The following is a 26,404-nucleotide window of genomic DNA, read 5'->3' as shown; positions in this document are numbered from 1 at the left end:
TTACAAGATTTCAGGTCAGCTTTTTCTATCAGAGATGCATCTATTCTAGATAGCCCTGTAAGGGAGCTGTTCAAAGTGAGCTGAAAATGAAGGGGGTTTGGGAATTCCTGTTCTTTGGCTTTTGAAAATCATCTACCAGGGTGGCAACTGGGGATTTCCTTGAGCTGATCTTCTTGACATTTTTAGCTTCCCCATCATCCTCTCCTCTTCCAGCCTCTCAGTTCTTGACCCCATTCCTTCCTTGAGGTAAATATAAGGCCAGGGCTAATTATCCAAAAAGGAAACTTTAGTGGACATCATAGGTAGAGTATGAGGTGAAAATCTCAGAGCAGTGGGCACAGCTGCCTGTTCAGTGCACTCTGCCCAACATGATGCTTACATGGTTTATTTGCTTTCTTTACAGACCCTTTGTTAGATGAGTTGCAGTGCTCCTTACATGGTTTGTAGTCCTCTGCCTAACATTTTTTGTGGCTCCCTCTATAATACATTTTAAATCAGCCATCAAAAGCAGATGCAGGAGAGCCTGGTCCAGACAGACAAGCTAAGGCTGTCTTCTAGTCCAGCTAAACTAGTCAAATATAGTCTTGGGAAACTCTGTGAATCTTGGACAGGCATAAAAATAGCAGGGCAGGTTCTCTTTTTGAAAAAGTGACAGATGCTTTGCCATTGCAACAGCAGTTGGTCTGGTGACCACTTAGGGATGCTCTGCAGGCCACCGATACCCCACAGACCATGGTCTAACAGCCACTGGCTGCGACGTGGATTTTTAATAAGTTTGCCTTCATGTTCTTTCAGTCAGTGAAATATTTAACATTCCTTTTACCACTTTGCATTGGCTGTTCTGGTCAAGATCCCAGGAGTGCAAGGTTTGGCTTTTCTCTCAAAATTTTCAGGCTTCATAATGACCAGGGTGTATTTTCCTTTCAGAACAGAGGGATAGGCAGTCATTTCCCTTAATCTGCTTTTGGAAGTCCAGCCAGTAGTTTAATCCGTCTCAGAACAGGGGTCACCAATCCTCTTTCCTCTGTGGACATGTCATTGAATCAGGGAAGCAGGGAGGAAACTGTTCCCTGTGTTTATCCAGTGAGATAGCAAGCATTTTCAGGGTGGAAGAGGTAGATATCAATGTGTTAATTAAAACATGCAGACTAGTGCAACTGAGCTCGCAGACAGAAACATTATTGCTATCTTCAGCTTGAGTCTTACAGGCCATTGCATGAGTCCCAGACACAGGATCAGCTTGTACACACTCTGTAATATTTTTCTCACAGTATTCCCAGCACATGCCACCATTTTGGGGCCATTTTTGGTTTGTTGTCCTCTTTGGAGAATGGTTATTCCATTGGAAGAAGGAACCTCACACTGCTCATTTCACATTTTAGCATCTTGCCTTATTCACAGTTTTCACAGAATCATAGAGTGGCTGAGGCTGGAAGGGACCTTCAGAGGTCCTCTGGTCCAATCCCCCTGCTCAAGCAGGGCCACCTAGAGCCAGTTACTCAGGAACTTGTTCAGACATCTTTTTACTATCTCCAGGGATGGAAACTACACAACCTTTCTGGTCAGCATTGTGAAAAAGTGTTTCCTGATGTTCACAAGGAACTTCCTGTGTTTCAGTTTGTGATGATTGCCTCAGATACTCTTACTGGACATCACTGACAAGAGTCTGGCTTTGTCCTCCTTGCAACTTCCCTGTAGGTATTTATATACATTAATAAGATATCTCTGAGCCTTTTCTACAGCCTGAACCATCCTAGGTTGCTTAGCCTTTCCATATAGGAGAGATGCTCCAGTCCCATAATTGTTCTTGTCATCCTTTGTTGGATTCTGTCTAGTATGTCCTGCAAGGAGCAGAGTTGGACCTGATGATCCTTACGAGTTCCCTCCAACTTGAGATGTTCTATGCTTTTGCGATTCTATGCCCACATCTTTCTTGTACTGGGGAGCCCAGAACTGGACACAGTACTCCAAGTGTGACCTCAGCAGTGCTGAGCAGAGGGACAGGATCACCTTGCTCAGCCTGTTGGCAATGTATCTCCTAAAACAGCTCAGGATACCATTGGCCTTCTTGGCCACAGGGGCACATTGCTGACCCATGGTCAACTTTGTGACCATCAGGACCTCAAGGCCTTCTTTTGCCAAGCTGTTTGCCAGCCAAGCAGTCCCTGGTACATACTGGTGCCTGTGGTTGCTCCTCCCCAGGTCCAGTTCCTCCCCAATCCCATTCAGTACATTCACCCACACCAGAGTAAAATCATCCAATATGTGAGTAAAAAATATATTCATCAGTTGGTCACCCTCCACTACACTGCTGTGCCCAGTAAAGGTCACAAAGCAGAAATGGTTGTTAATATGCAGGCACACCAGTGCCCAGCATCCCACAACAAGGCTGCTGCCTGGAGAGTGCTCCCCAGAAGTGATTTGAGGAGGGCAGCTCCCTGCTCCGAATCACACTGGCAGAGTTTTAGGATAATGTCTGGAGTCCTAGGCTTGGCTGATGGGGGCACAGGGCAGGAGAAGAAGGCAGTGTTGTTGATTAGACCTTTGCTTTCACAGCTTTGAGCCCTATTTCCTTGTTTTCCCAAATCCAGTCTAGCACATCTCCTAGGAAATCACTTACATACCCATCTTCCATATAGCCACAAGCCTCCCAAAACTGCATTCTCTCTTTGCTTTTGTTGTTTCCTGCAGCAGTGCTGCTAGCAAGGAAAGTCATCTCCAGCCTGTAGCCATGGAGCTCTGCACTTGGGACCACAACAGAGCTCTGTGGAGAAACAATTTCATATTCAGATAGGAAATGAAAATACCAACCCAGAGAGCACCCAAGAGTTCAAGCACAGCCCAGTGGGTTGTGGAGAGGTTGGGTAGACTCTCCCACTGCTTCCCTGAAGGCTGATTTTCACCTGTAGCCCATGTGGGAGCAGTCAGGGTCTGCCCAGTCAGGGCAGACCCTGACTGCCCAGTGGGGAGTCTGCTGGGGAGAGATCAAGTGCTGTCTGCTTCAGCCCTCAATTCCCCTGCCACAGGGGTAACAGAGGCAGCCGTGGTGGTGTAGGCATCAGATAGGTCCTGACACTGAGGACCCCTTCCATGCAGGGCTGGCAGGAGTTTTATATACTCTAGTGAGCAGTCTGGAGAAGCTACAGCCAAAGGTCTCAAGCAGAGGTAACAAGACTATAAATGTGAAGAGGAAGCAGGAGCTGTGTCTATGTAGCATCTTGGATGGCAGTTGGGGTGCAGAAACGATAAAACCTCTGTTTTAGACCTTTAATTCTGGATGTCTATACTGTGACTGCAGCTTTTAGAAGGAGACCTGAGTTTTAAAACGGTTGCAGTAATTTGGAAAGCAATAGCATCATAGAATCAGTAATTTGGAAAGCAGTAGTGTCATTGAATCATAGAATTTAAGGGTTGGAATGGACCTTACAGATCATCTAATCTCAACCCTCCCTGCCATGGGCAGGGACACCTCCTCGCTAGATCAGATTGCACAAGGCCTCATCCAGCCTGGTCCTGAATACCACCAGGGTCGGGGCAGCCACCGTGTCCCTGGGCAACCTGTTCCAATGTCTCACCACCCTTAGAGTTAAAATGTTTTTCTAATATCCAACCTAAATTTCCCCTCCCCTTGTCTTATCATTGCAGTTCCTAACAAAGAGTTCCTCTCCAGCTCCCTTGTAGGCCCCTTCAGATATTGCAAAGTTGCTATGAGGTCTCCACACAGTCTTTTTTTCTCCAGGCTGAACAGCCCCAACTTCCTCAGCCTGTCTTCATAGGGGAGGTGCTCCAGTCCTCTTATCAATGTTGTGGTCTCCTCTGGACTTGCTCCAACAGGTCCATGTCCTTATGTTGAGTACACCAGAACTGTTTGCAGTATTCCAGATGGGGTTTCGTGAGAGCAGAGCAGAGGGGAAGAATCACCTCTTTTGACCTTCTAGCCACACTCCTTTTGATGCAGTCCAGGATTCGATTGTCTTTCTGGGCTGCTAGCACACACTGCTGGCTCATGGTGAGCTTCTCATCCGCTATCACTCCCAAGTCTTTCTCCTCACTGCTGGTTTCACGTACTTCCCCACCCAACCTGTAGGTGTGCCTGGGATTGCCATGGCCCAGATGTAGGACCTTGCACTTCATTTTGTTGAACTTCATGAGGTTTGCATTGTTCCACCTCTCAAGCCTGTCAGGGTCCCTCTGGATGGCACATCCCTTCCCTCCAGCATGTCGACTGCCCCACACAGCTTGGCTGAGGGTGCACTCAATCCCACTGTCCATGTTGCTGACAAAGATGTTGAACAGCATCCATCAGCCAAAAATAAATTTTTCCTCAGATCTGCTGGTAGCTGTAGCCTGTGAAGAACATAGCCTGTGGCTATGTTGCTAGCAGCCCCCAGTCTACCTGGTGATAGCCAACACAAGGAGCTTGATACCACCTACAGCTATAGCAGTGATTGCAGTACAGATACAGCCCTCAGCATGCAAGCCTGAAAATATTGGCCAGTCTCCCCATATGTAAATCTCAATGCATGTATTTATTTCTGTCAAGAACTAAATTAAATAGAAATGGATGGCTTGCCAGGGCTATAAAAATGTCAGGTCTTCCGAAGAGGCCCATCTCTGCAAGAGAGTTTGAAATATTGCATATATATGGGAGGGGATTAAAGCCAAATGAGAAGATACCAGACAGAGAAATAAACTCAGCCTTGCAGCCTGTTTTGTTGGGGCTTAGAAGAAAACAGACTGCAGATCCACCTTGCATCAGTCAAGTTAGTTATTCTTAGGGCGCACGGCAGGTTCCTTGGGTGTATGGAGGAATTGACACAACTTCACTACATTTATGTGAGGTCTTTTTTCCCCTCCCATTGAGCTTAACAGACAGGGTCTTTTTCATGAGTTCATGCTCAGCTTCTTTGAAAAATGGCATTAAAACAGGGAGTAGGTTTCGGACATGGAGGTAGGAAGTGAGCATGGCATGCTAGCAGTCATATGTGAGCTAGTACAAGCCCTCTGGAGTGTCTTCTTTAGGGCTTCAAGCTAATGATTTTCCTTTTGACAATTTAGATTCATGGTGGCCCTCTTAACTTGAGCAGTTAGATTGAATAACAAAACCCAAAAGAACAAAAGCAAACATTCCCCTCATTCCCTAGCCTGAGGATTGAGCTGGCTGAGATAAGAGAGCATGGTGAGAGCCAGATATTTGCATAGACCAAATCCTGTTTCTCACTCAGCCTGTAGGTTTTCTGTTATTTCTGCTTTAGTCTTTGTCTTATTTCATCCTCTTCCATCACAGAGGTTATTTTTCCTTCCCTTTCAAAAAACAATGGCTAACAGAACTCTGCTGCCTATAAATGTCTTCATTTTGGGTAATGAAACAAGGTTCCGTTTAGGCATCATCTCTTAGCTACCTTATGCAGAAGATAGGCTTTTATCCAAGACACACACTACACATCTGTCACCTTTGGTGCTTCTGGCAGGCTGTTCCCCAGAGGTGTTCAGGGCTCAGATTGAGAGAATCACTTATGCATGAGCTGCACACCAGAGTCGCTTATTAAACATACTTTAACAGGAGCTTCATCTCTAGCTCATTCTCTGAAATCCAGAGTATGGGACAGGGAAAAAAAGAAGTGTGATGATTTTATTCTCTCTTTTTCTACTCCTGTTGCTTGACCCAAATGCAACAACTGCATGTAAGGAGGATGTAATCTACTACAGATTTTCCTTTGCAGCCAGCAGACCAGATTTTGTACCTATTCTTAAGATAAAATAACAAGGAAAAAAAACTTCTATGTTTGAGTGTAGTCTTATCTTATGAGCTCTTGTAAATCCAACCAAATACAAGGTGAAGTTTGACTCCTCCTTGCCCATGTGTTGCTAGTCTTTGAAAAGCAGTAAAGTAGAAGAGATACATTTGCAAGTGGTTCAAAACCGTAGCACATTCTCCAAGCCTTGTGCCCAGCTCTGAGTGCTCCACACAAAAAGTGGGCTGCCTAGTTCTCAGCTGGTGGATGTGAATACATGCTTGTTCAATAAATTCACCTCTAACACTGGTGGTCCTGACTACACTAGGTTTCTGTCCAGGTGACAGCATGTTCTGGCTCAGACAGGTTCATTCCCGGTGCAGCCATGGGAGGCTGTGCACATTTCTGAATTATGGGGTGGTAGCTTCAGCCACTGAAATTTCTCTGGACAATCTGGTTGAAGCCATCAGGCCCTGCCAGTGTTCAGGCATCCTTTCCCATCCCTAGTTGCCGTCTACAGCAACCTTTGTCTAAGCAAGGGTCTTCTCCCCAGGCAGGAGCTGATAGCCAGGAGCTCTGTGGTGCTGGCTGGACACTGTGGATGGAAGCCACAGCTCCTACCTTGATTCTTCCTGTGGTTCCTGTCTCACTGTTGTGATGCAAGGGTAAATGCATGAAAGTATGTGAGACATTAGGGCATGAGGGGTCTTGAAAGACCAGATTTCTGGAAATGGCTGTGGCCTTCCCATTCACAGCAAGCCTGTAAGTGCTGCCAGCAAGCCCCATCGTTGCTAACAAGCAGTGGTCTAAGGGTCTCTGGCTAGGTTTTATCATTCTTGACAGGTCTGCTGACTTCTTGGTTTCTGAGAGCTGGGGATACAGCAGGGCTCCTGAATGGGCTAAGGAGTCAAGCTGACTCCAGCCTTCGTTCAGGTTACGTGTCACATGTCCCTGCCTCAGTGTCATGCTGCTGGACACCCTCCTGCCAGCAGAGAGAAGGTCCATAGAAGTCAAGCTTGTCCCCTCTTGACAGCTTCATCTCCCTTACAAGCTGCTCCCTGCGTGTCTCTGTGCTGTTGATTAGTCCCATGTTGGTCCTCCTGGGGATCCAGAGAACCTGGCCCAATAACTGCTGGGAGTGGAGCCAGGGAGGGTGGGGAGAGAAGAGAAATGGGGCCAGTGTCCAGGAAGACTACCCTGCTAAGAGCATCCCTAAGGAAAAAACCTGGAAAGGGAGAGAACACAAAAAAGCATGAAGACCAGGTGGCTGAGCTGCCTGGTGAAGTGGAAACCTGCCAGAGTTCTCTGCTTCACAGTGAGGTGTGAAAACAACCCATGTGCAAAGCCTGTGAGAATTGCTTTGGGGCCAAAAAAGGCGTTAATCTTATTTTGTATGTGTAGTAAAGCAGGATTTCCACTCTGGGAATGACAATGCCGACAGCATGTCTGGAGGAAGGTGGGCAGGAGAAGTGGTGCTTTGGGATGCTCCTTGTGGGGCATCTTCTCTGCTACCATCCTCCAGGGCAGGGCCCTGCACTCCATAGGGAAGTCTCTCTGATAGCTTACATGGTTCTAGTTCCTGCAGTGTGACTGTTTATCTCCGAACATACTGTGCTTCTCTGGTGTCTTTGGTAGACTCACCTGGGCTCATGCTCTTTACAAGAGACCAGGAGCACCTTTGTATTTATTAAAGCTAGCACCTACTCTTGCTGTGAGACTGAGGTTGGTTTTACAGGAGCTTGTCTCAGACAGGCTCTCCTAAATCCTGGTGAGGACTGAACAGACATTCAAGAATCTTCTTAAGGGTTTGGCCTATTAAGTCTTCCCATTTCCTGAAAGTTAGGGTTTGTTTCACCAGGTTATATGAACTTGTGTAGCCAGACGGGTGATTACAGGACAAATTATCTCTCTGTGTGTTGCCTTCCCTATGAGTAGAGCTACAAATGGGGTGCAATAATGGTGGAATATACTGTTAAAGCAAATATTGTATATTGCATCTTAGATGGTCTGAAGCCAGAGCTGTGGTGGAGAGTTCAAGTGTTTCCAGAAGTCTATGAGAATACTTATTGCTTTCTTACTTTTAAGTAAGAAGTTAATTAGCTATTTATGTTGTTGCAAACTGTGATGGCCTAAGGATATAAGTCTCCAGGGAGAGGAAACATGAGCCCAGCTGATTGCTATAAGTTCCCAGGAAAAGACAATTTCAGGCAATGCAAACCTATTTATACAGACTCAAACAGAAATCCCAGTTTTGAAACTGAGTACATTTTGGGCACAAATCCCTTATGTTCAGAAACTCATAGAGCAATATTAGTTGAGCTAGTAAAGTGTATTACCTCTCCTTCAAAACCTTGCTTCTATTTATTTATGCATTTCAAGTGTTTTCTCTCTTTCATAATATTGAAGCGTCATGAAATATTAATGGATTCATGCTTATGACATGCTTCAGAGGCAAAGGAGCACTTGTTCCTATTTTACAAGCAGGGAAAGAAGTGACTTTCTTGGAGTCACAAAGGAGGACAGTGGCAGAGGCAGAGCAAGGACTGCATGGTGGCATCTCCCATACTATGCTTCCTTCGATTAGGAAATCTAGGTTAAGTTAAGGAGCTTGAAATGGAAGAGGCCGATGCTCTCCCTATGTGCCATTCATAATTTAACTCCACATTATGGGAAATGATAGTGAATCATGCTGCAGTTTTAAACCAAACTTGGCCTTCATCTAACTAAAGGTACAGACAGGGCTGACTACCCCATTCCACACTAGTGCTGATCCCCTGTATCCCAGGCATCCCCTTTGATCAAGAAGATGATGCCCTAGCTCCTCCATTGCACTGTCATCCCAGAGAAGGGCACACACAGCCTTGATATCTGCTTATTTATTTCAGAACTTAGGGGGGTAATGAGGTTGGGTTTTGAATTGCATTGCTGTACAATGCAAAATGACTGCCCAGGACTATTTCATGTCAAAAGTTATTTTTAATAGAATTCTCAGGGGAAAGGAGAAATATCTTGAGGATGTGTGTCCACTGTGGTTCAGAGTGCAGTTTCCTGAGAAAGGAGGTTTGTATAGTCTAACTTGTATATCTATCACCTTTTCGAAGAGGAGACAGCACACAAACCAGAGTGAGCTCCAGAGACCACCTGTACTGAACCGGCATGAGTCTTGGTGCCACAGACAATGGGAGGTCTTGTCAACCCCTCTGTGTGCAGCTCAGGGAAAGACTGATGGTGAAACTACAGCCAAGCAGCCTTGTGACATGAAAAGCAGCTTGATGACCACAGCTGGTCAGAACTGGAGCTGCTGCAGTGCTGGAGATATCGCTGCCTTAGCAAGCAGCAGTGGCCAGTTTTCTGCATGGGTCCCATAAATTTTCCTGGTGGCTTTGGCATCTTAATTTGTGACCATGATTTTTAGTGCTGTGTGTAGTTTAACACAGGCCATGTTTCATCCTAGTGGCAGGCACTTTCTGTGGGGCCCAGAGATGATTTTCTGTTATAGTTTGTGAAATGCCTCATGTTGTGTTTCAGTAGGCTTATAACAGGACATGAACCTGGTTTAGCAGGAGAGACGTAACAGATGGGAGCTAATGTATGCAAAATCAGCTTATATAAGGGTTCAGTGCCTCCAAGTGCTGACTTTTTATGTCAACAGGAATGGCTCATTCTAGAGAGAAGGGTACTGGGGAGATTGCTCTGAATTGAAGGATGCCCAAGTGCAAGGACCTGAGCTGAAAGAAGTAGAAAACAATGATTGATTTATTTTTTTTTACATTCAGGTATATGGCGTTCAAACCATATTTGGGCACCTGTCTGCAGTGCTTTCTTTTAGGAGTGCCTTATTTTAGAGATTTTTGCCAGAATTTTCACTAACAAGCTGCAATTCTGAGGGCCTTGATTTAAAAGGTCCCAGTGCCAAATATGTAGATTTGAGCAGAGGGTGGGCATTCCCTTTTCCCATTGTATTTTATCATGTCTCAGTTTCTCATGACTGAAGTGAAAATGTTAAAATCTAGCTCTGTTTTTTGAGTTGCTTTTATCCGTTTTAGTCCTTAGATAGGAAATTATGTCCCGGTACAAGGAGGTGTACTACTGTGTGAAGGAAATAAGAAGAAATACCTGAAAAAAAATCTGCATTTTGGAAAAATGCTGTATATTTATAATGGAAACAGAGGCTTTGGTCGGTGACACTGTGAGTATTCTCCAGCAAAGGTGTCACTTTCTGAATAGCAAATTTAACCTGACTCGTAGTAGGCTAGCTTGTCCAAGGTATTTTCCACATTTCACAGAAGTAATCCATGGATCCATAAACACCTGTCAGCACAGGACAGCCACTGCTGATCTAGTACTTAGAGCTATGCACACCAAAGTGGGATTTTGGCTGGCATGTGTCCTTACTCTTGCATACAGTGTAGGAGGATCAGTATGGACGACAGGAGGCAATAATGTCAGTTTTATTCTTCTTTGAAAAACCAGGCTTGTGACATTTTTTTATCCTAGATTTTTTTATCAACAGTGGGTTTTTTCTGTGTTTCCCCTCCACCCCCTGCACTGGCACAGAGGACATCATCCATGTAACATGAGCTAATACCACTTCCTCCATGACCTTAGCTGTCCCCAGGTCTCCTGACTGTATCGACCAGTTCTGCTGCCGCATTTTTTGAGCTCTGGCAGAAGCCCATTTTTTGCTGAACAAGTTGTTTATAGTATTGGGAGACTGAAACAGGCTCCTTGATTTATCCCTGTTTTAACATTTCTGCCTGTGGGTGATTGAGTTTAATTAAGGTTGACTAGTAAATATTTATTCTCATGGCAGAAATAGGTCCAGGTTTGTCTGTGAAACATACTACACAGCTTGCCTCTTTGGCTGCCGCTAACTGAACCGAACGCTCCACGATTTTATTAAAACCAGCAAGGAAAAAAAAAGCCCTCAAACCCCACCGCCACAAGCTGTTAACCGTGCCGCTCTCCCTCGGCAGAGGAGCACCTCTCCCCCCGAGCATCCCTGTCCCTGCATCCGGGCCCTGCCGAAGTGCAGCCCGTTGCCATGGAAGCCTCATTAAATCTGCATCTCGCCTGGCCGGGGCTGCAGGGGCTGCGGCTGTATTTTTAGCCGGCGGTGGTTGCATAAGGGGGGCGGGATGGGACCGGGATGTGCCTTACATCTCGCCCTGATGGAAGTCTGCCAAGAACCACCACCGGCCAAAAGACGTGTCCTGCTCATGAAAGCACTCTCGGACCAGCCCTTGGCAGGCCCCAGTGTTGCTAGAGCTCAGCACTGGGAATATGCAGCACGCGGAGCTGGGCTTAATGGCCAAGCAAGCTTTAGGGTGGTGGCATAGTTCTGTGGAGTGCCAGGGGCTCCAAAGAATGAGGGTCTCTTTAGATTTGACTAAAGATAACAAATCTCTCTTGACTTGAGCTAAACCTTAACACCTGGAGGGGTAGGAAGAAACTCATCAGAGCGCAGCTGAAGAGCAGCACTGCACTCCTAGCCGTGTACATTTTGGGGAAAACAATGCCACAATTAAGTGTATAGCCCCCAAAAGAAGAAGATGGAGCTAGATGGTGTCAGAGATGCTCAGGGTGAATCCAATCTTAGGGTTCAGTCTTGCCTAAATCCATTTTTTAGAGGACTGGACTTTAGCCCATTTAGCTGTTTGACGAATACATCACACTGAAGGATCTGAATCTGCACTTAGAGTGAAAACAACACAAAACCACCCAAAAAACACCACCCCCAAACAAACATCCATAACACAACTCTACCCAACAAAAAAAAAAACCCAAAGAAAACCCCCCAAACACCCACAGTTCTCTCTTGGTCATTTCAAATCAGATTTATTGTCACCGGAAGACGAAAAAGGAGGAAGGTTTAGACTCTCTCAGTACAATCAGGATTTCTTGGCTCAAACCATGGGGCTGGGCCCTCTCTCTCTTTCTCTCTCTCTCTCATCACTGAATCCCAGCAGTGCTAAATGTTCCAAATAGCAGATTTTTATCCTGAATTACACCTGGGCAATCTTTCAGTCTTCAGTGGGTCTCACAGATGGCCAGGAGAGCCTTGTTTAACCTGCAAAACTGTTATTATTTGTGCTGAGGCATGAGAAAGAAGGAGTCCAGCTTGACTGTAAACTAGTAACTCATGCCTCTAATACAAGCTATCTCTCTTTGGAGGCTGTGAAAATTTGATCTGGAGCAGTTGGGCTAAAATTAAATAGAGCCCAATGCTGCTATCCTGTCCAGTCGCACTCTGTCAGAGCAGAGACACATGTGAAGTTCCAAGGGCTAGTAGGGGCTGTTACTATCATTGCTTTTTAAAGAGATGGCAATATCATTCTAAGCTTTTTTTTCTCCTTTTTTGAGTCACAGATCTCCAAATGCCTGTCTCTGCAGGAGGCACGAACTGCTAAAATAAACATTTAAAGACAAGCAAACAAAGCAAAACAAAAAAGCAAACAAAATAAAAAAATGCCCAAGCAGAAAAACCCCAAACCACCCCAAAAATGCCCAAACCAGCCAACTCAGGATTATTTCTAATTTGCTGGAAATGGGATGTGACCTGGTTCTCTGTAGGCAAGTGTGCCTAACAGAGCCAGCTTTTGCAGCTGCAGCCTGTCGCTGCTTGGGAGTTATTTCCAGCTTCAAGGCTGGCTCTGCAGCCCTTTCTCAACATCAGGACCGTGAAAAAGTCAGTGCTTGTGGTTTGCAGGGGTTCACAGGCTCTCCTCTACAGTTGTAGGATGTGCAGCTCACCCTCAGTCTTGCTATGAGATTAGGGTAAGTGATGTTGTGTCCAAGCAGCCTCACTTCTCTTGGTTTAGTGTCATGATAGTGACTCTTGCCCAGCTCAAGTGAAAGGAAAGTGGACTTTTCAGACTGCTTCGGAAAGCACTAAATGACTTCCTCTGACCCATACTCTGGCCCTGGCTCTAGATTCAAAGACCCAAGCTGGTAAGCACCTGTGTGGCAGCACCCACTGACTCAGGAGGGCACTGTGTGTAGGTTCCTGGAGGGCCCAGGGGCACTCTCTACTGGGCACTTGCAGCCTCTGTGCACCAGCGATGCTGCTGCAGATGGGTCACTGGACAGAAACAGGCTGCAAGCACCGTGCCACTCCAGCAGCAGCCCCAGATGTGAGGGGTGTTCCCTGGTGGCAGGGAGGCTGGTGCGGCAGAGCAACCAGGGGACTCTCATTTGTGTGTTTCATGCCCGTCTGCTCCAGCTGATTGCTGCCTATGAAGCCAAACAAGTCTTTGATGCCCTCTCTGCTTCAGCTCTGCTTCTGGAGAGCAAAGATAAGTGCAGTCTGCCCATTGGTGGGAAGCCAGTGGAGAATCTCAGACCAGTGAATATGTTCAGATTCAGTTTGTGGGTGATCAGCATCAGTTTGCAAGGCTTTTAACATTTAGAGTTTATTTCTCAGCATACATTTTACTCCACTGTTTTTCTAGGGTGGCAAAGGAAGCATGGGGCAATGTGATGGCAAGGAGCAAGGGACAGCATCTCTGAAAAATAGAATAAGCCACTGATAAACACAGACAGACACCCTGGTAAACAGACAGACAGAGCAGAAGGCTCCCACTCCTGACAGTCTCCCTGGCGTATAGCAGTTTCCTTGTAAGAGCACTGACACTCACTGCAGGGCACATGTGAAGCGAACTGGAAGAAAGCAGAGGCTGGAGCAGGGAGAAAGTGATGCTGAAGCACCAATGGCATTGCAACCCAATGACATTGTGGCTGGGCAGGGAGCTGGGATGGGACCTCCTTTCAGAAAAAAAAATGAAAAGCAGCTCAAAAAAACTTAAGCACACCTTTTCCTTTTTCTTCAGATGCTCTTTATCTTGGGATTTCAAGTCCTAAAAAGTTTTCAAGGTCCCATAATAGGCAAAACTCTTGATGGAGTCAAGGAGTTATATTTTTAAGCTCAGAGGGCTAGGAGGGCAAAGAGGGAGCACATTAAACAACAGTCCTTCCTCTGACACCACAGAGGATTCATTGTAGAGGTCTTTATGTGGTTTTACCCTTCAGAGCAGTTGTGTCCCATGGCTAAACCCCTGAGGACATGTTTACAGGGGTGACAGGTGCTGCACCTAGCACCACACTGGTTGCTCTCAGACCAGGGCTGAGAGAATGATTATTTTTTCTTATCACATTGTCAGAATTAAGTGCAGTTTGAAGGTTGCCCTGCTTCTAGATTTAACCCTTCTGAAGCACTCTCGTTCACTGCAAAGCTGGCTGATGACATGACTTTTGTTCAGTTTGTGAATAAGGAGGTGGATTTTTAATGGTGCGAAGCTTTGGATTCTGAAAATGAGAGCCCAGCAGGGCTGGTCTTCCAGGAACATACAGCTCCTCCTGAGACATGAGTTTCTGGAAACTAACAAATGGCCCTGTTTGGTTTTCCCAGTGTGGTTTCATTCAGTAAGAAACAGAAATAAAACAGCCCCAAAGAGTGAAATGAAATGGTGTAACTGAGTGCCCTCTGCCCAATTTTCAGTGCTACAGAAGAGAACTGTGAATCTGATCAAACACACAGGGCCTTGGATAAAGATGCAGTATCTTGTCTCTTTGTAAATGGTTGGATATGCAACTTTGATGTTGCTGTGGCAATTCAGCATATTGTCCCTTATCTTGGTCACAAGAAGCCTGTGACCAGAGCTGAAGCATCCCGTCTCTGGCTCCAGCTTCTTTTGTTCATATATAATAATTGTATCTCCACCATGCAGAGCAGACTTGTTTCAGGCTGGCAGCTGCACAGCATTGTTTGCAGCTCATTAATTTCCTACAGATTGCTGCCTTGCTGCTTTGGATGTAGCGCAACTCCAGTGGCTGGGCTGCGTGCTGTCCTGCAGAGCTGAAAGCATCGTCTGTGTGGGTGTGTGGGAAGAGCAGGGCGAGGGAGGGGACAGTGACTCGTGAGGCTGGAATCCGGTGACATTTGTGATGGGAAGGTTGCCTCCACTCCCCGCCCTTTTTGATGTGCTTTGAGCAGTGAATTCTGTGGATGCTGTCATGTGCAGGAGCCAGAAAGGAGCAGGGTGTTGAGATATGCCAGCTCCCATGCTGGGAACTGGAGGGACTATGCTGACCTTTCTTGAAAAGCTGAATTTCATTGCCAGTGTTGTCCCAAACAGGTTCTTTAATTCAGAGTGCAAAGGGCCAATCTGCACACAGAGTCTAGGTGTCTGATTTACTTGCAGTTCTGTGCAGAAAGAGGTGCTGGGTGGCAAACCCACAAAGCCAGCATGATGACTATCAAAACTTTTCACTATTTATACATTTCAGCAAACAAAGGCATTAATGGTCATTGGCTGCAAGCTACATAGTTCTCTCATTAATTAGTGTTCTATCTTTTGTTAGTTAAAAATTCTTGTGTTAATTACTCTGCGTGCTCAGTCTTTCTCTTCTTTTGAGTCAGTGGGGTTTCTTGAGTCAGTGCTCCATGGGTTGGTCACAATCTCCCCATGCCAGAGTTACTTTTTACCCAGTCGGAGATGATTTCAGCACTGTGGCTAAGTTGGCTTTATTAGTTTCTTTCTTATCTTAAAAATTCCGCCAAATGTCCTTGTGGCCCATAAATTCTGCATTCTTTGTGTCCACTATCAGTGGTACATCTTTCTCCCCAGGCTTTGTTAACCTCCCCCAAGGTCTGAGATCACTGAAGCATGTCAAGCCCTAAACTTTAACAAGGCAATTCTACAGACAGGTAATTTATCTTTCTAACACCTGGACATCACCAGTGCAGTAAGTGTAGAACAGTGAGTCTTAAATAGCCATGCTAGGAGGAGCCCTTGCTCTCCACCTGTGTTGTCTCTGCTGCTAAGAGCAGTGTTGTGGGCAGTAGGTGCAAGTCTGCAATCTGCTGTGCCAGCCGCTGATACCAGCCCAGGGGATATGGACGTGGCTGCCACGGGGGAGATCAAGGAAGGACCTGTAATCCCTGACTGTAATCCACCTTCAGTCCCACCACAGCCTGCCTCCTGTGGCAGTAGGATCAGCAAGCTGAGGTGTCCACAGCCATCAGTGTACCCTCCTGAGCTGGGTTGCTTGTCACCAGTGTGTCAGCATGCTGCTAGGGAGCCTTGGGCAGCTCTCTCCCCAGCTGCAGCAGAGAAAAGGCCACCCCAGCTATGGCAGGAACCAGCTGAGTACAGAGTCAATATGAACTTGTGAAGCAGCATGGCAGCAGCAGGACATGCGTGGGGCTCCCAGAGGGCTGCTTTTGGCACCCAGGCAGCAGCAGCCGGTATGTCTCTGCTGGGATGCCATGCAACACTGAGAGTTTGGTTTTGGGCACCCCACATCAGAAGGATTTTGCAAATTCATTGAGAGTTTGAAGAACTGAATTTTGAAGAGAGATCAAAGAAGTTGTGTAGAGTGCAACTGAGTTAGCAAGTGACATGCAGGCCTCCAGAGCTGTGCCCATAGAGGAGGACATGGATGGTTGTCCACTGGATGTCAGGGGTAGATGACCCTATGGTACAGGTGGCTATAAACACTCATAGGAGTGATGAGCTGAGCATGGACTGGTGCTCAGCACATGCCCCAGGGCAGCAGGCTCAGGTTGGTGGGGCCACATTCTCCCAAAGGAGCAGTGCTTGAAGGCCAGCCACTTGTGTCTTCAAACCTGCCACGACAAAGCACTGAGTGATGCATGGCAGGGCCATGCCATCAGGCAGTGCCAGGGATTCATTTTGGCTAAAATGTTCCAGCAGTTTTTGCCCTAGGAAGAATTTAAAGCCTTCCCAGGCTTGTGAGGGTTGTTTTGAATCTGGCATTTCTCATTCCTCAACTTCCTCTCCCCCTCTGTCCCCACCTTCTCATCCTCGCCAGCATCTCCATGGCAACCCTGTTGCTGAAGAATAGAGAAGACATCTAAATATAGCTTTCCAAATCTACATGCCTTCAGCAAAAAGTCTAAAACCAGGGGCGACAGTTTGAAGCACTGGTCTGCCAATACCAGCCTGTGATGAGTGTCTCACAGGTGAGATTCAGGAGTGTGGTAGTGGGACAGGGGATCACGTTCAGCTGAATGCCAGTTTTGTGTTTGTTCAAGACACCTCAAGAGGTTTTGAGGCAGTCCAGCCTACCCTCTCCTGTCACACTCCAGACCTGCACCCTGGCAGGTTTTGGGGCCGTTCTCTAGAGCAAACAAAAACATTACTAGCATTTTTTTTGCCCATCAATATCCATGATAGATTTTGGTATCATTGTTCCTTCCTTCCTTCCTTCCTTCCTTCCTTCCTTCCTTCCTTCCCTCCTTCCTTCCTCCCTTCCTCCCTTCCTCCCTTCCTTCTTTTTAAAATTCCTTTCTGAGAGAAAAAGGGCAGAGCATCTTCTCAGTGAAGCTGTTACCCTGGGAACCTGCCCAGGGTAGGGGGGAGAGGAATGTCCCTGCCTAGGGCCCTGGCACTGCTTTGCACCCACACCAGGCTGATACTCACCTGAACTGTTTTGTTTCATGGGCTGCCAAGTTGAATTATTGTTTGTACAAGACATGCTTATTTTACAGACCTCAACAAATAGCTCCACAGGCTGTCGAAATTTTGTCTGCTCTCCCCTAGCCCTGAAGCATCAAGTCTCATAGGGTCAGCAAGAAAAGGCTGACTTGCAGCAGGCCAGGCAAGGGGCCATGTGCATCTGTACACAACAGCTTCAGTATCTGGACCCAGAAGTCTGGAAGGCGATGCACAGATCAGGCCAGATGTCTTTTCTTTTTCTTTTTCTTTTTTTTTTGAAAGGAACTTAAAGGTTATAGCTGAACCTGAAAATGTTTAGTAGGGAAAAAATAGCTTTAGTAAACTGAATAAAGAAAAAAAAACCCACTGTGGAGCTATTATGCTTGTACAACCCCACTTAAATAGCTCAGTTGATCAGCAGCATGGACTCAGCTGAGAGAAGGGGGGTTTAACAATCTGTGGTTTTCCCCTCTTTGCAGAAATTCTTAAAAACAAACTGTGACACCTTTCTGTGATGAACACTGCATATTAGAGCATTTTATCATGTTTGAACAAAGTAAAATATAGAGTGCTTTGGAAATCTTGTCTGGCAGGGCTGACTACATTAAGGAAGCTCCAGAAGCTCCCAGAGCATTTTTTGGTACTTCCTACCATGCATTTTCCAGCTCTTCAGGGCTTCCAAGTTGAGTGTGAGACATTTGCCATTCACTAGCCCCAGTGCTGATTCCCATGGCTGACATGTGGATATACCACAATTCTGGAGTTACTCTGAATAACATGCCAGGTACTTAAAGATGTGACAGGTGTGACAGTCCTTAATGGGCTCACCTGCAACTTAGGAGCTCTGATTTCTTATTACTGGTACAGTTATTTGCACCGGTACAAAATAGGTGTGAAACTCTGCCATGTGAAGTTGGCAGCATTTTATGTCTCTTTGCAGTGTTAGGTGGCAGTGGGAAGTGAGGGCTGGGCTGCTGTGCAGGAAATGGGCACAGACTGAAAACTGGCAAAGGGACCTCTTCAGTGCTGTCATACAGGACAAGGGATAACAGTTAGGCAATTTTTATTTTTTTTTAATTTGGATTTATCTTTTTACCAGCTATCACTACCAGACTTTAAAAATTATGGCTTTTAGTCTTGGCTCTGTCCCTTTAATTCTCATGTGTCAGCTACTAAAGCATTTTCAATAGTTCTAATTGAAACATGAGCCAGTTTACTAATTAGCCAAGATTACGTGAGGAATACACAAAGGGAAGATGCCTTTCTGTGTCAATATTTCCTCCTTTATCCCTTATGGAGATGTGGTGTGATGTGAGCAAGCTACACTGCTAACAGCCAGCCAGGCAAAGCCCCTGAGCTCCTGGTGGTCCTGTGCAGAGTCCCACACAGTCCCAGGGAGATGGACATGAGGGAGCACACAGGGTTTTGGTTTGGGGGTCATTGTCTCCACATCAAGGTACAGCCACTTCTTGCACGGTGTCTTCTTCAGCAGTCCTTTTCTCCACTCCCTATGGCCTGCTGTAGCAGAGCTGGATGTTTCTGGCCCTGGCTCTTGCAGGAGTGGAGCAGAGGTCCCCCACATGCTGCACACCTGGCAGCAATAGGGGCTTGCAGAAGAGCTCTAGGTCACCTGGGCGTGTTCCAGACTCTGCCTATGTGGAGGGACAGTGTCAGCACAGGGAGCCATTGTAGGGGGCAGTGACAAAGGCTTCTTCCCCCTCCACTCCCAAGCAAATTACACCTTTTCAGTTTGGGTGGACATTACAAAGGACTTTCTAGGGGTTGAAATACAGGGAGAGACATCTCTACCACGTGGCTTTCAGAAAGTAGTTGGGCAAACTGTCAGGAACAGTTTGGTGGGACTGGTTCTGCCCAGCAGCATGGTGATAGCTGAGCACTCATGGTTGCTTGCGGCCTTATTTTCTGAGGTCTTTTGGTTCCCTAATGGTGTAAAGGAACTTTAGCAAGTCAGGCTAAAGGTTTCAGGCTTGCCAGGAAGAAATACATAGGTCATATAGTGATTGGCACTGCAGAGAACCCTATTTTAATGATAAGATGATAGTTATCTGATGATAAGTTATCAGCTGATTTTAATTATAAAATAACTGGTTACTATCTGGTTATCCCATAAGCCAACTTGAAGGCAAAAGCAAAAAACCTCAATTTCTGGGGATGGGTTCTGTCTGTGGTACTTTCTAGCTGATTGGCCTGGTGGTGAAGCTGTCCAGGCTGTGCCCCATGTGCTTGCTACAAAGTGGGATAACTCTTGCACAGCTGCTCTTCCAAGGTCCTTGTGAATGACACAGCCAGTTCCTGGAAGTTGGCCCACAAGGGCTTGTCTCCAGCTTCTGTACTAGCACCAGTTCTTCTGTAACTCATACATCAGCAACTTGCACATCAATGATATGCTCAGAACTGGGTTCTGACAGTTCATCTATCCTGTTGACATCCGCTTAGTTAATTAATACCAACATCTAATCTGACCTTAAAGGCACCTTCAATTCTGACCTTTCTGCTAGAACAAACTGTGACCCTTCCCAGTGGCTGCAGCTGGATGCTTGAAAACCTGTTTCCCACCTCCATAATCCCTGTGGGAGCCAAAAAAATGTCTTGCATGAGCATGAGCTTAAACACAGTGTATGCAACCTGCCTGTCTTGGTCATAGTCTGGATAGGTTCCTAAATTACCATGATTTCCTGTTGAAATTAAGATTACTCCTTGGTGAGTTTAATGAATCTGCATTTGGATCTAATGATTCTACCTCTCAAACACATCCTGTCTGTCTGTGCTATGTGACAGCTTAATTCTTTGCTTCAAAATGGCTCAGGTTGTCTCACTCTGGGTTACTTGATGCACAAGTCTATGTAACCATGTGCATCAAATCAGGGCTTCTTTTGCTGCACCTTTCCTGTGAGCACTGTCACATTGCCTTGTTAAATATCCACCTCCTGGTGAACTGGGCAAAGATAGATTGCCACTATTCATAGCCTTATTTAATCCTCTCCAGTTTGCTTCAGATGTTGACATCTTACCTAGTTAGCAGTTCTGCAGCAGGACTTCTTAATGAGGTCTTCTAGTGAGCAGTAGATCCTATCTGTAACTTCACATTGAAACCCCAGCCCAGTGCAGAGGTCTGGGGAAGAGTTAGACTGGTACCACATGCTTTGAACTTCATGCTGCAAGGACCTGCACCCACAGCAAATCAGATGAGGATTTCAGCATATCAAGATGTGTCAAGAACACAGTGGCTTGACCCAAGGTGTATGCACTAATGATTCACGTTAATGAGTTACTGAGGATCTCTTGGTACTTCTCAGTGCCTCAGGGATGTTCACCTTGCTGTCCTGGCTGCTTCCATCCTGGCCAACAGCATCCCACCAGGGAGTGTAAATCTTGCCCTTGCACAGCCCTGCCTGTTTCAGTGGTATACACTATGTGACATCTCCTGACTTGCACTGTTTTTAGAACTGAGCCTTATTTCACATTCCAAGGTCACACAGACAATGCAGACACATCCTCTTAAACTTCTGGGCAATAATTCCTGCAAACGAGAGTGTCCACACAGAGAGATACTCAGTGTTTTCTAGCACATTAATCAAATAACCATCCAGTTGTTGCCTTGTGTGTTGGAAGTGGACATGTTGTCAAATAAAATGATTTTATAGATTATCCTCTGTACTTCCCAGATGGGGAATTTAGCAACATCATGTGCACAAAGTCCTTTAGGAGAAGATCGATGTCTATTCATTTCATCTTCTGCTGCTTACTCAGGGAAATCTCATTCTTAATGTTGCTCCCCAGAGAAGCTTTTCCATCCCTAACTTTTAAAACCCGTCATTGTTTCTAAGTGCATGTTGTAAGGAGAGCCTGGGCTGCCATCATCTGAGGGCTATTGGTGGCAGCTTGCAATGATGTCAGAGAAAAAGAAGCAAGTGAGCAGCTATCCTGACTTCTGTATGGCCAGGTATTTCCCAGGAATGCTGGCTTTTGGCTTGCCCTGCTGTGTCACAGCCCAAATTGAAAGCATTGCTGCTGTCAGCTGAAAACACTACCGAGGCCTGAATTAAAGAGCTCTTCCCATCACTGTACTCATGCAGGGGTTGGGACTGGACTATGCTGTGGCTTGGATGTGGTGTTGGGGCTTTGTGGTTTGCAGAGTGGCACCTTGCTGCCACGAGAGGCTTTTGGTCTCTGTTGTTCTCTGCTTTTGAGCTGTCTGAGGTATGTCTTGGCCACAATCAAGCTGTCAGGAAGAAAGGGGAAAAGTGTCCTCCTTTCTCCATGCAGAGTGGCCAGAGGCTGAAGAATGAAAGCTGCTCAGCTGAGCAAGGTAGGCTTCAGATCCCTCGCTTCCTATTGTGGTGAGTGTGCCCATCAGGGCTACTGCACTGCCAGCCCCTCTCGTGCCTGCCTCTGCTTCCATTAATTTCAAGAAGCTGTCATGATGTTCTCGCAGCAAAATGTTCCCAAGCCTCCCGCTCCTGCACGCTCTCTGCCTCTCGGTGTCCTTCTGTCACATCTCTTGTATTAACGTGATGTCTTCCCGGGGCGGTGTTACACTCCAGCCCTTCTCTCCATCCATCTCCTCCACTATTCATGCCTTCTGAGGAGGCAGCTTTCAGTGTGGCTGCAGGTGAGAGATGAGATTGTGCGGGAGCAATCTGTGTTTTGGCCTCCAGATGATTTATGACAGCTCAGGACGCAGCTGTAGTTATGGTTGCTTTCATAGCCCTGGAGAGGAGTGAGATGCTCACAGTGGCTAGGGAAGCTGCAGAGCCTGGGAAAAGGCAGCCCTTACCAGCTACTGCAGACTGGGAGGGGTGGCCTGATGGGCCACTACAACCCTCCTCCGTCAGCACTGACCTTTCTGCAGTGACGGTCACAGGAGCAGCCAGCCAGCTGAGAGAAGAGCACTTCCCCTCAAGGGAGCAAGCCCAGCCCCACGCCCCTATCTGTGCAGGCTGCAGAGTGGCCTGGGAGAAGGGATGCTGCTCTTCCCTCTGCCACAAAATCCCAGGAAAGGTTAACAGCTCCCCATTATGTGGCACTGGGTCTGTGAGCCCTCTTCCACCTTGCCGTGCCACTGCCAAGTCCTTGTTGACTTCTGCCTTGCTCCTTTTCTCCTTGCATGGGGAGGTCTGGCGATGTGCAGGCTCTGGAGCAAGAATGGGCAGTGGCTGCAGTTTGGCTTCCATCACCCTCATCCCACACCACCCGGGTCCCCTAGCCACATAGACCACACCTCTGGGCTCCTGCTCAGGGTCCCCAAAGCGTGGATAGTGTGAGGACCAGCTGAGCACTCACCGCCTCTCAGCAAAGCTGAGGAAGTCAAGCACCACCTCTTTTGTGATTCAGTCAGTTGGGGTGAGGGGGTGCAAGGCCCTGCCTGTGTCCATGCAGGGCACCTGTGGCTTTGGTCTGTGGCTTTGGTCTGCCCCTCACCTGTTGTTTCACAGACAGGTAAAAGGTCCTTTTCTCCCTATGGCTTTCAGCAAAGGAGGAAATCAGGAATCTACTGGATTGGTCACCACATTCAGACTCTCTTTTTGGAAAAGCCACTTGAAGCTTGAGTGTGTGGTAATGGTCCAGTTTGGAGCAGAGCTGAACTGGTCTAGGAGTCCAGAAAGTTTGTGCTCTTGCGTTCCTGACCCAAGGGGACTTACTTCTGCAAAGCCAGCGTTTTACCACGGTACCCTCTATGGATCCCCAGCATGTTTTCTTTCCCTTTTTTGCGGTTTGTATCTTTCTTTTTGTACATTAAAAAAGACTACCCTAAGGAAGTCTCTCTGCTGTGGAGCTACTTAGTAGGCCATATAGAGCTTCTTGTACTTAACAAAATGTGCACACAGTGAGTCATTATTTCTCCAGTCCACAGTAAGAAAGTAAAGAAAGAAAGAAAAAGAAAGGAAGGAAGGAAGGTTCCTGTATGAAAGCAATCTCAAAGGGTGTGCTTGCATACTATTAATTGCATAAAGTCTTAGAATAGCTTTGTCGTGATACCTAAACTGGCCTCCAGGAAACAGGATCTGTGGTCTATTTTTTACAAATTTTTGCAGACAAGCAATACTGAGTATTTTTGAAGCTCCTAGAATGGAAAAACCATAAGCAGTGGTAATGATGAATAGGATTTTTTAAAGCAACCCACGTTCAGGAAGAACTGGCTGCTATTGAAAATCCCACCTTCTGTTTTGTAGTAATGAGCAAGGAAAAGATCAGAGCTATGAATCAGCTGTAGGTTTAACTCAGCAAATTGAACAAGCTGTGCAAAGTATCAGGGGCCCAGACAACATCTGGTTCAAAAGCCAAATGCAGTCAACCTCTCCAGTGAAAATGCAACAAAATCATCACGATGAAGGCTTAGCCGAGCACCAGCATTTACACCAGAGATGTACCATTTCAAATCCTGCATCCTTCAGGCTAGATTAGCAGAGATTGAAAAGGCCTCGAGAAGGGAAAGGAGGCTTGATGGCATTAGGACAGGGTATGGGTAGAGCAAGCACTGGCAAAAATAAAGCTGATTTAGCTTAGAAAGAAGAATTAAAGGTGATTTTTCTTGTATATTCCTGCACTGATGGATATAGCAGAGGTTGTCCAAACTCTTCTCCCTATCCTGTATGCCATCATTTGAAAGACAAGGTTTGAGATCCAGTTCAAAACCAGAGGCAGCATGGGGAACAGAATTTACACAGTTGAGAGTGCAGGAGCAGTTATAACTTCAGGGTTAAATTGTAGGATGACTAAATAATTTTGTGGTCATTAATGATACTAGTAGGAATACAAGCTGCAGCAATGAAAATTGAACAATTTTCCTATTCTCGGTTGTGGAATGGTGAATTTCAGGTAGCTGCTGGCAGTGGCAGCATCCCCAGGATGCAGTGCTTGACTGCTTGTTCTCTGAAGCACTGTGGGATCAAAGATACTGGGTATATTTAATGCCCAAGGGCTACAGGCTGAGGCACATAGAGATCTGAAGCTTGGGAATATTTTTCCAGCCTCTGTGATTGCCAGTCCCACTTTCTCCTCCTTTCCGTCCCCAGTCAAGACTGACTGTGCACAACATGCACCTGGGGCTGATCTGAATGTTGAGTATGGGCAGGAAGCAAGGGAAGGTCATAGCCACAGGGTCATGTGTGGGTAGAGAGCTGTAGGAAGAGGGGGTCATTCACTGGCAGGGGCAACTGGTCTAGTGGCCAGTTTTGGGGTAAGGGCAATGCTTTTTATGTGGAACTGACTTTTGGTTTTAAAAATGTAGTTCCAGCTTGGGGTTGGGGCGATCTGGAAATCCAGCAGCCCCAAAATGGCAGCTGTATACCCATTCAGAGCGGTTGCGCATGCAGACAATGTTATATTTAAGAGGCTGTGAGATCAGCTTGGAATCAAAGCAGTCACAAGCAAGGAATGGGACTGCATGAAGCCTTGCAGCCACCAGGAAAGTGAGTGGAGTACAGATGTCGTTTTAAACTTGCAACAGTTGGCACAGCCCCTGCTGTAAGGAGGCGGTGGGTTGACAGAGCCTTCGACTCATTTTCCTTGTCCTCTTTGGGTGCGAAAGCTGTGGGACAGTGACCTCTGCATAAGGCATGTATTTGTTGTGAAGGAAGCACACTTTTCCTGCAAAATGCTCCAAGAACTTTTAAGAAATTTGCCAAAGGAGAGACACAGGATGTGCTGCCCGGCTGCTCCAGCAGCCATCACCTCTCAGAGCAGGCTGATGAAGCTGCCTCTTTGGCAGCTGAGCAACTCGCATCACCTAGAGCTCCCTCTGACGTGAATTACATCAGAGAGGCAGGTTTCAGGGCTCCCCATGACCCATGGGTGCAGCAGGCATCTGCCTGGCCCACAGGTGCTGCTGCAGGGAGGCAGCAGCATTGTGCCTGTGGGGTGTGTGTGCTTGTATGGCTGCTGTTGCATGTGTGTGTATGTTTGTGTGTGCAGGGGTAGTAGGGTGAGGGAAGCCTGCTTCTCTGCTGGCCATCAGACCTCACTGCCCTCAGGCTGAGCCCTGAGCCAGTTTGCTGGGGAATCAGAGCTGCTTTGGTCTAACTTCACTTTGCACAGTGTGGCCTGCCATCCTGTCTTTGGGTTAAACAGAAAATTGGCCAGTCTCACTTGCAGGAGGGAGGCTTTAGCCTTTCTCAAGGTCCATGTTGAGCTTGTTCAGTGGGTGAGAAAACTTTGACTCTCTAACGTACCCATTCAACTCCTTCCTTCCTCCACTTTTGCTTCTCTGTTCCCCTCTCCCCTTTATGACCCTTATTATTTTTCCGTCCACAGCAAAACTGTTCACATCAAGGTAATTGATGATGAGGAGTATGAAAAAACCAAGAATTTCTTCATTGAGCTGATGAGCCCCCGCATGGTGGATATGAGTTTACAGAAAGGTGTAGTACTGACCCTGCAGACTAACATTAATGTTCTTCTTTCCTCCTCTCTTCCATCTCCTTCCTCCTCTTCTCCTCCTCTTCCTCTGATGTTTCTCTGTCTCCAACTGCTCTGCCCTAAACACTGCTGTGCGCACACATCGTGTCACATGGTACCCATGGGGTGGCATGGGGAGTGATGCTGGGGCCAGGGAGAGGCAAAGTGACGAGGGGAGCAGAGAGAGAAGGATGGAGAACAGCCCTGCTTGTCCATATTTCTGGAGAGACATGAGAGGGACCTTCTGCTATCGCCACTGCAGGACACAAGCGGATTTTGTAGTGTCAGTTGGAAGATGCTGGCTAGAAACAAATGCAGTATCTTGGGAGATCATTGCCCAGCCATGGTCCTATGGGGTGTTCTGGTCAGACCTGTGTTAGAAAGACAGGAGTCAAGGCCTAGCAGAGAAACAGCTCTAACTTCTGAGAAGGACTTGGCAAAGGCTATGCAACCCCTGGTTTGGTTGCTGCAGAGCGACCCTGGGAGCAGGAGTTGCGGACAAGGAGGAGCTGATGCTCCACTTTGGTTCACTTGAGGGCTCACAGCAGATAGGTGCATTGCAAGGGTTACTGGAGGGAGCCAGATGAGCTGGCATCAGGGAGAAGAGGCCAGCCCTGCTCCAGTTCCCAGGGCATTTCCTTTTGAGCCTTAAAGGCATTTTAGTTCCATTGTGTCCACTCCCTGGGAAGGCTGCATCCTCACTTGGGGAACAGGTTATGAGAGAGAGGCAGACACTATCAAGGAGAGAAGGCATTAAGACCGGCCATTTTAAAAATGTAAGTTAGAACTATC

At 46.8% G+C, this 26,404-nt stretch overlaps 1 protein-coding gene across 7 annotated transcripts in view; it reads left to right on the top strand.

The window, feature by feature from the left end:
• Positions 1–26,404, top strand: part of SLC8A3 (solute carrier family 8 (sodium/calcium exchanger), member 3) — a 98,807-nt gene that overhangs the window by 49,814 nt on the left and 22,589 nt on the right. The window contains exon 2 of one of the 7 annotated variants that reach the window (XM_009082652.1): positions 25,469–25,575. The exons of 4 other annotated variants lie outside the window; for them this stretch is intronic. In XM_009082652.1, the coding sequence (XP_009080900.1) occupies positions 25,469–25,575 (107 nt within the window). Of the gene's footprint in view, positions 1–25,468; positions 25,591–26,404 lie in introns of all 7 variants that reach the window. 2 more of the 7 variants (XM_009082658.1, XM_009082656.1) reach the window with 2 other exon arrangements.

This window comes from Acanthisitta chloris, unplaced genomic scaffold, assembly GCF_000695815.1.
Source record: "Acanthisitta chloris isolate BGI_N310 unplaced genomic scaffold, ASM69581v1 scaffold23349, whole genome shotgun sequence".
NCBI classification, from domain to species: Eukaryota; Metazoa; Chordata; class Aves; order Passeriformes; family Acanthisittidae; genus Acanthisitta; species Acanthisitta chloris.
The sequence above is the reverse complement of the archived record's forward strand: the minus strand, read 5'-3'. Positions and strand labels throughout refer to the sequence as shown.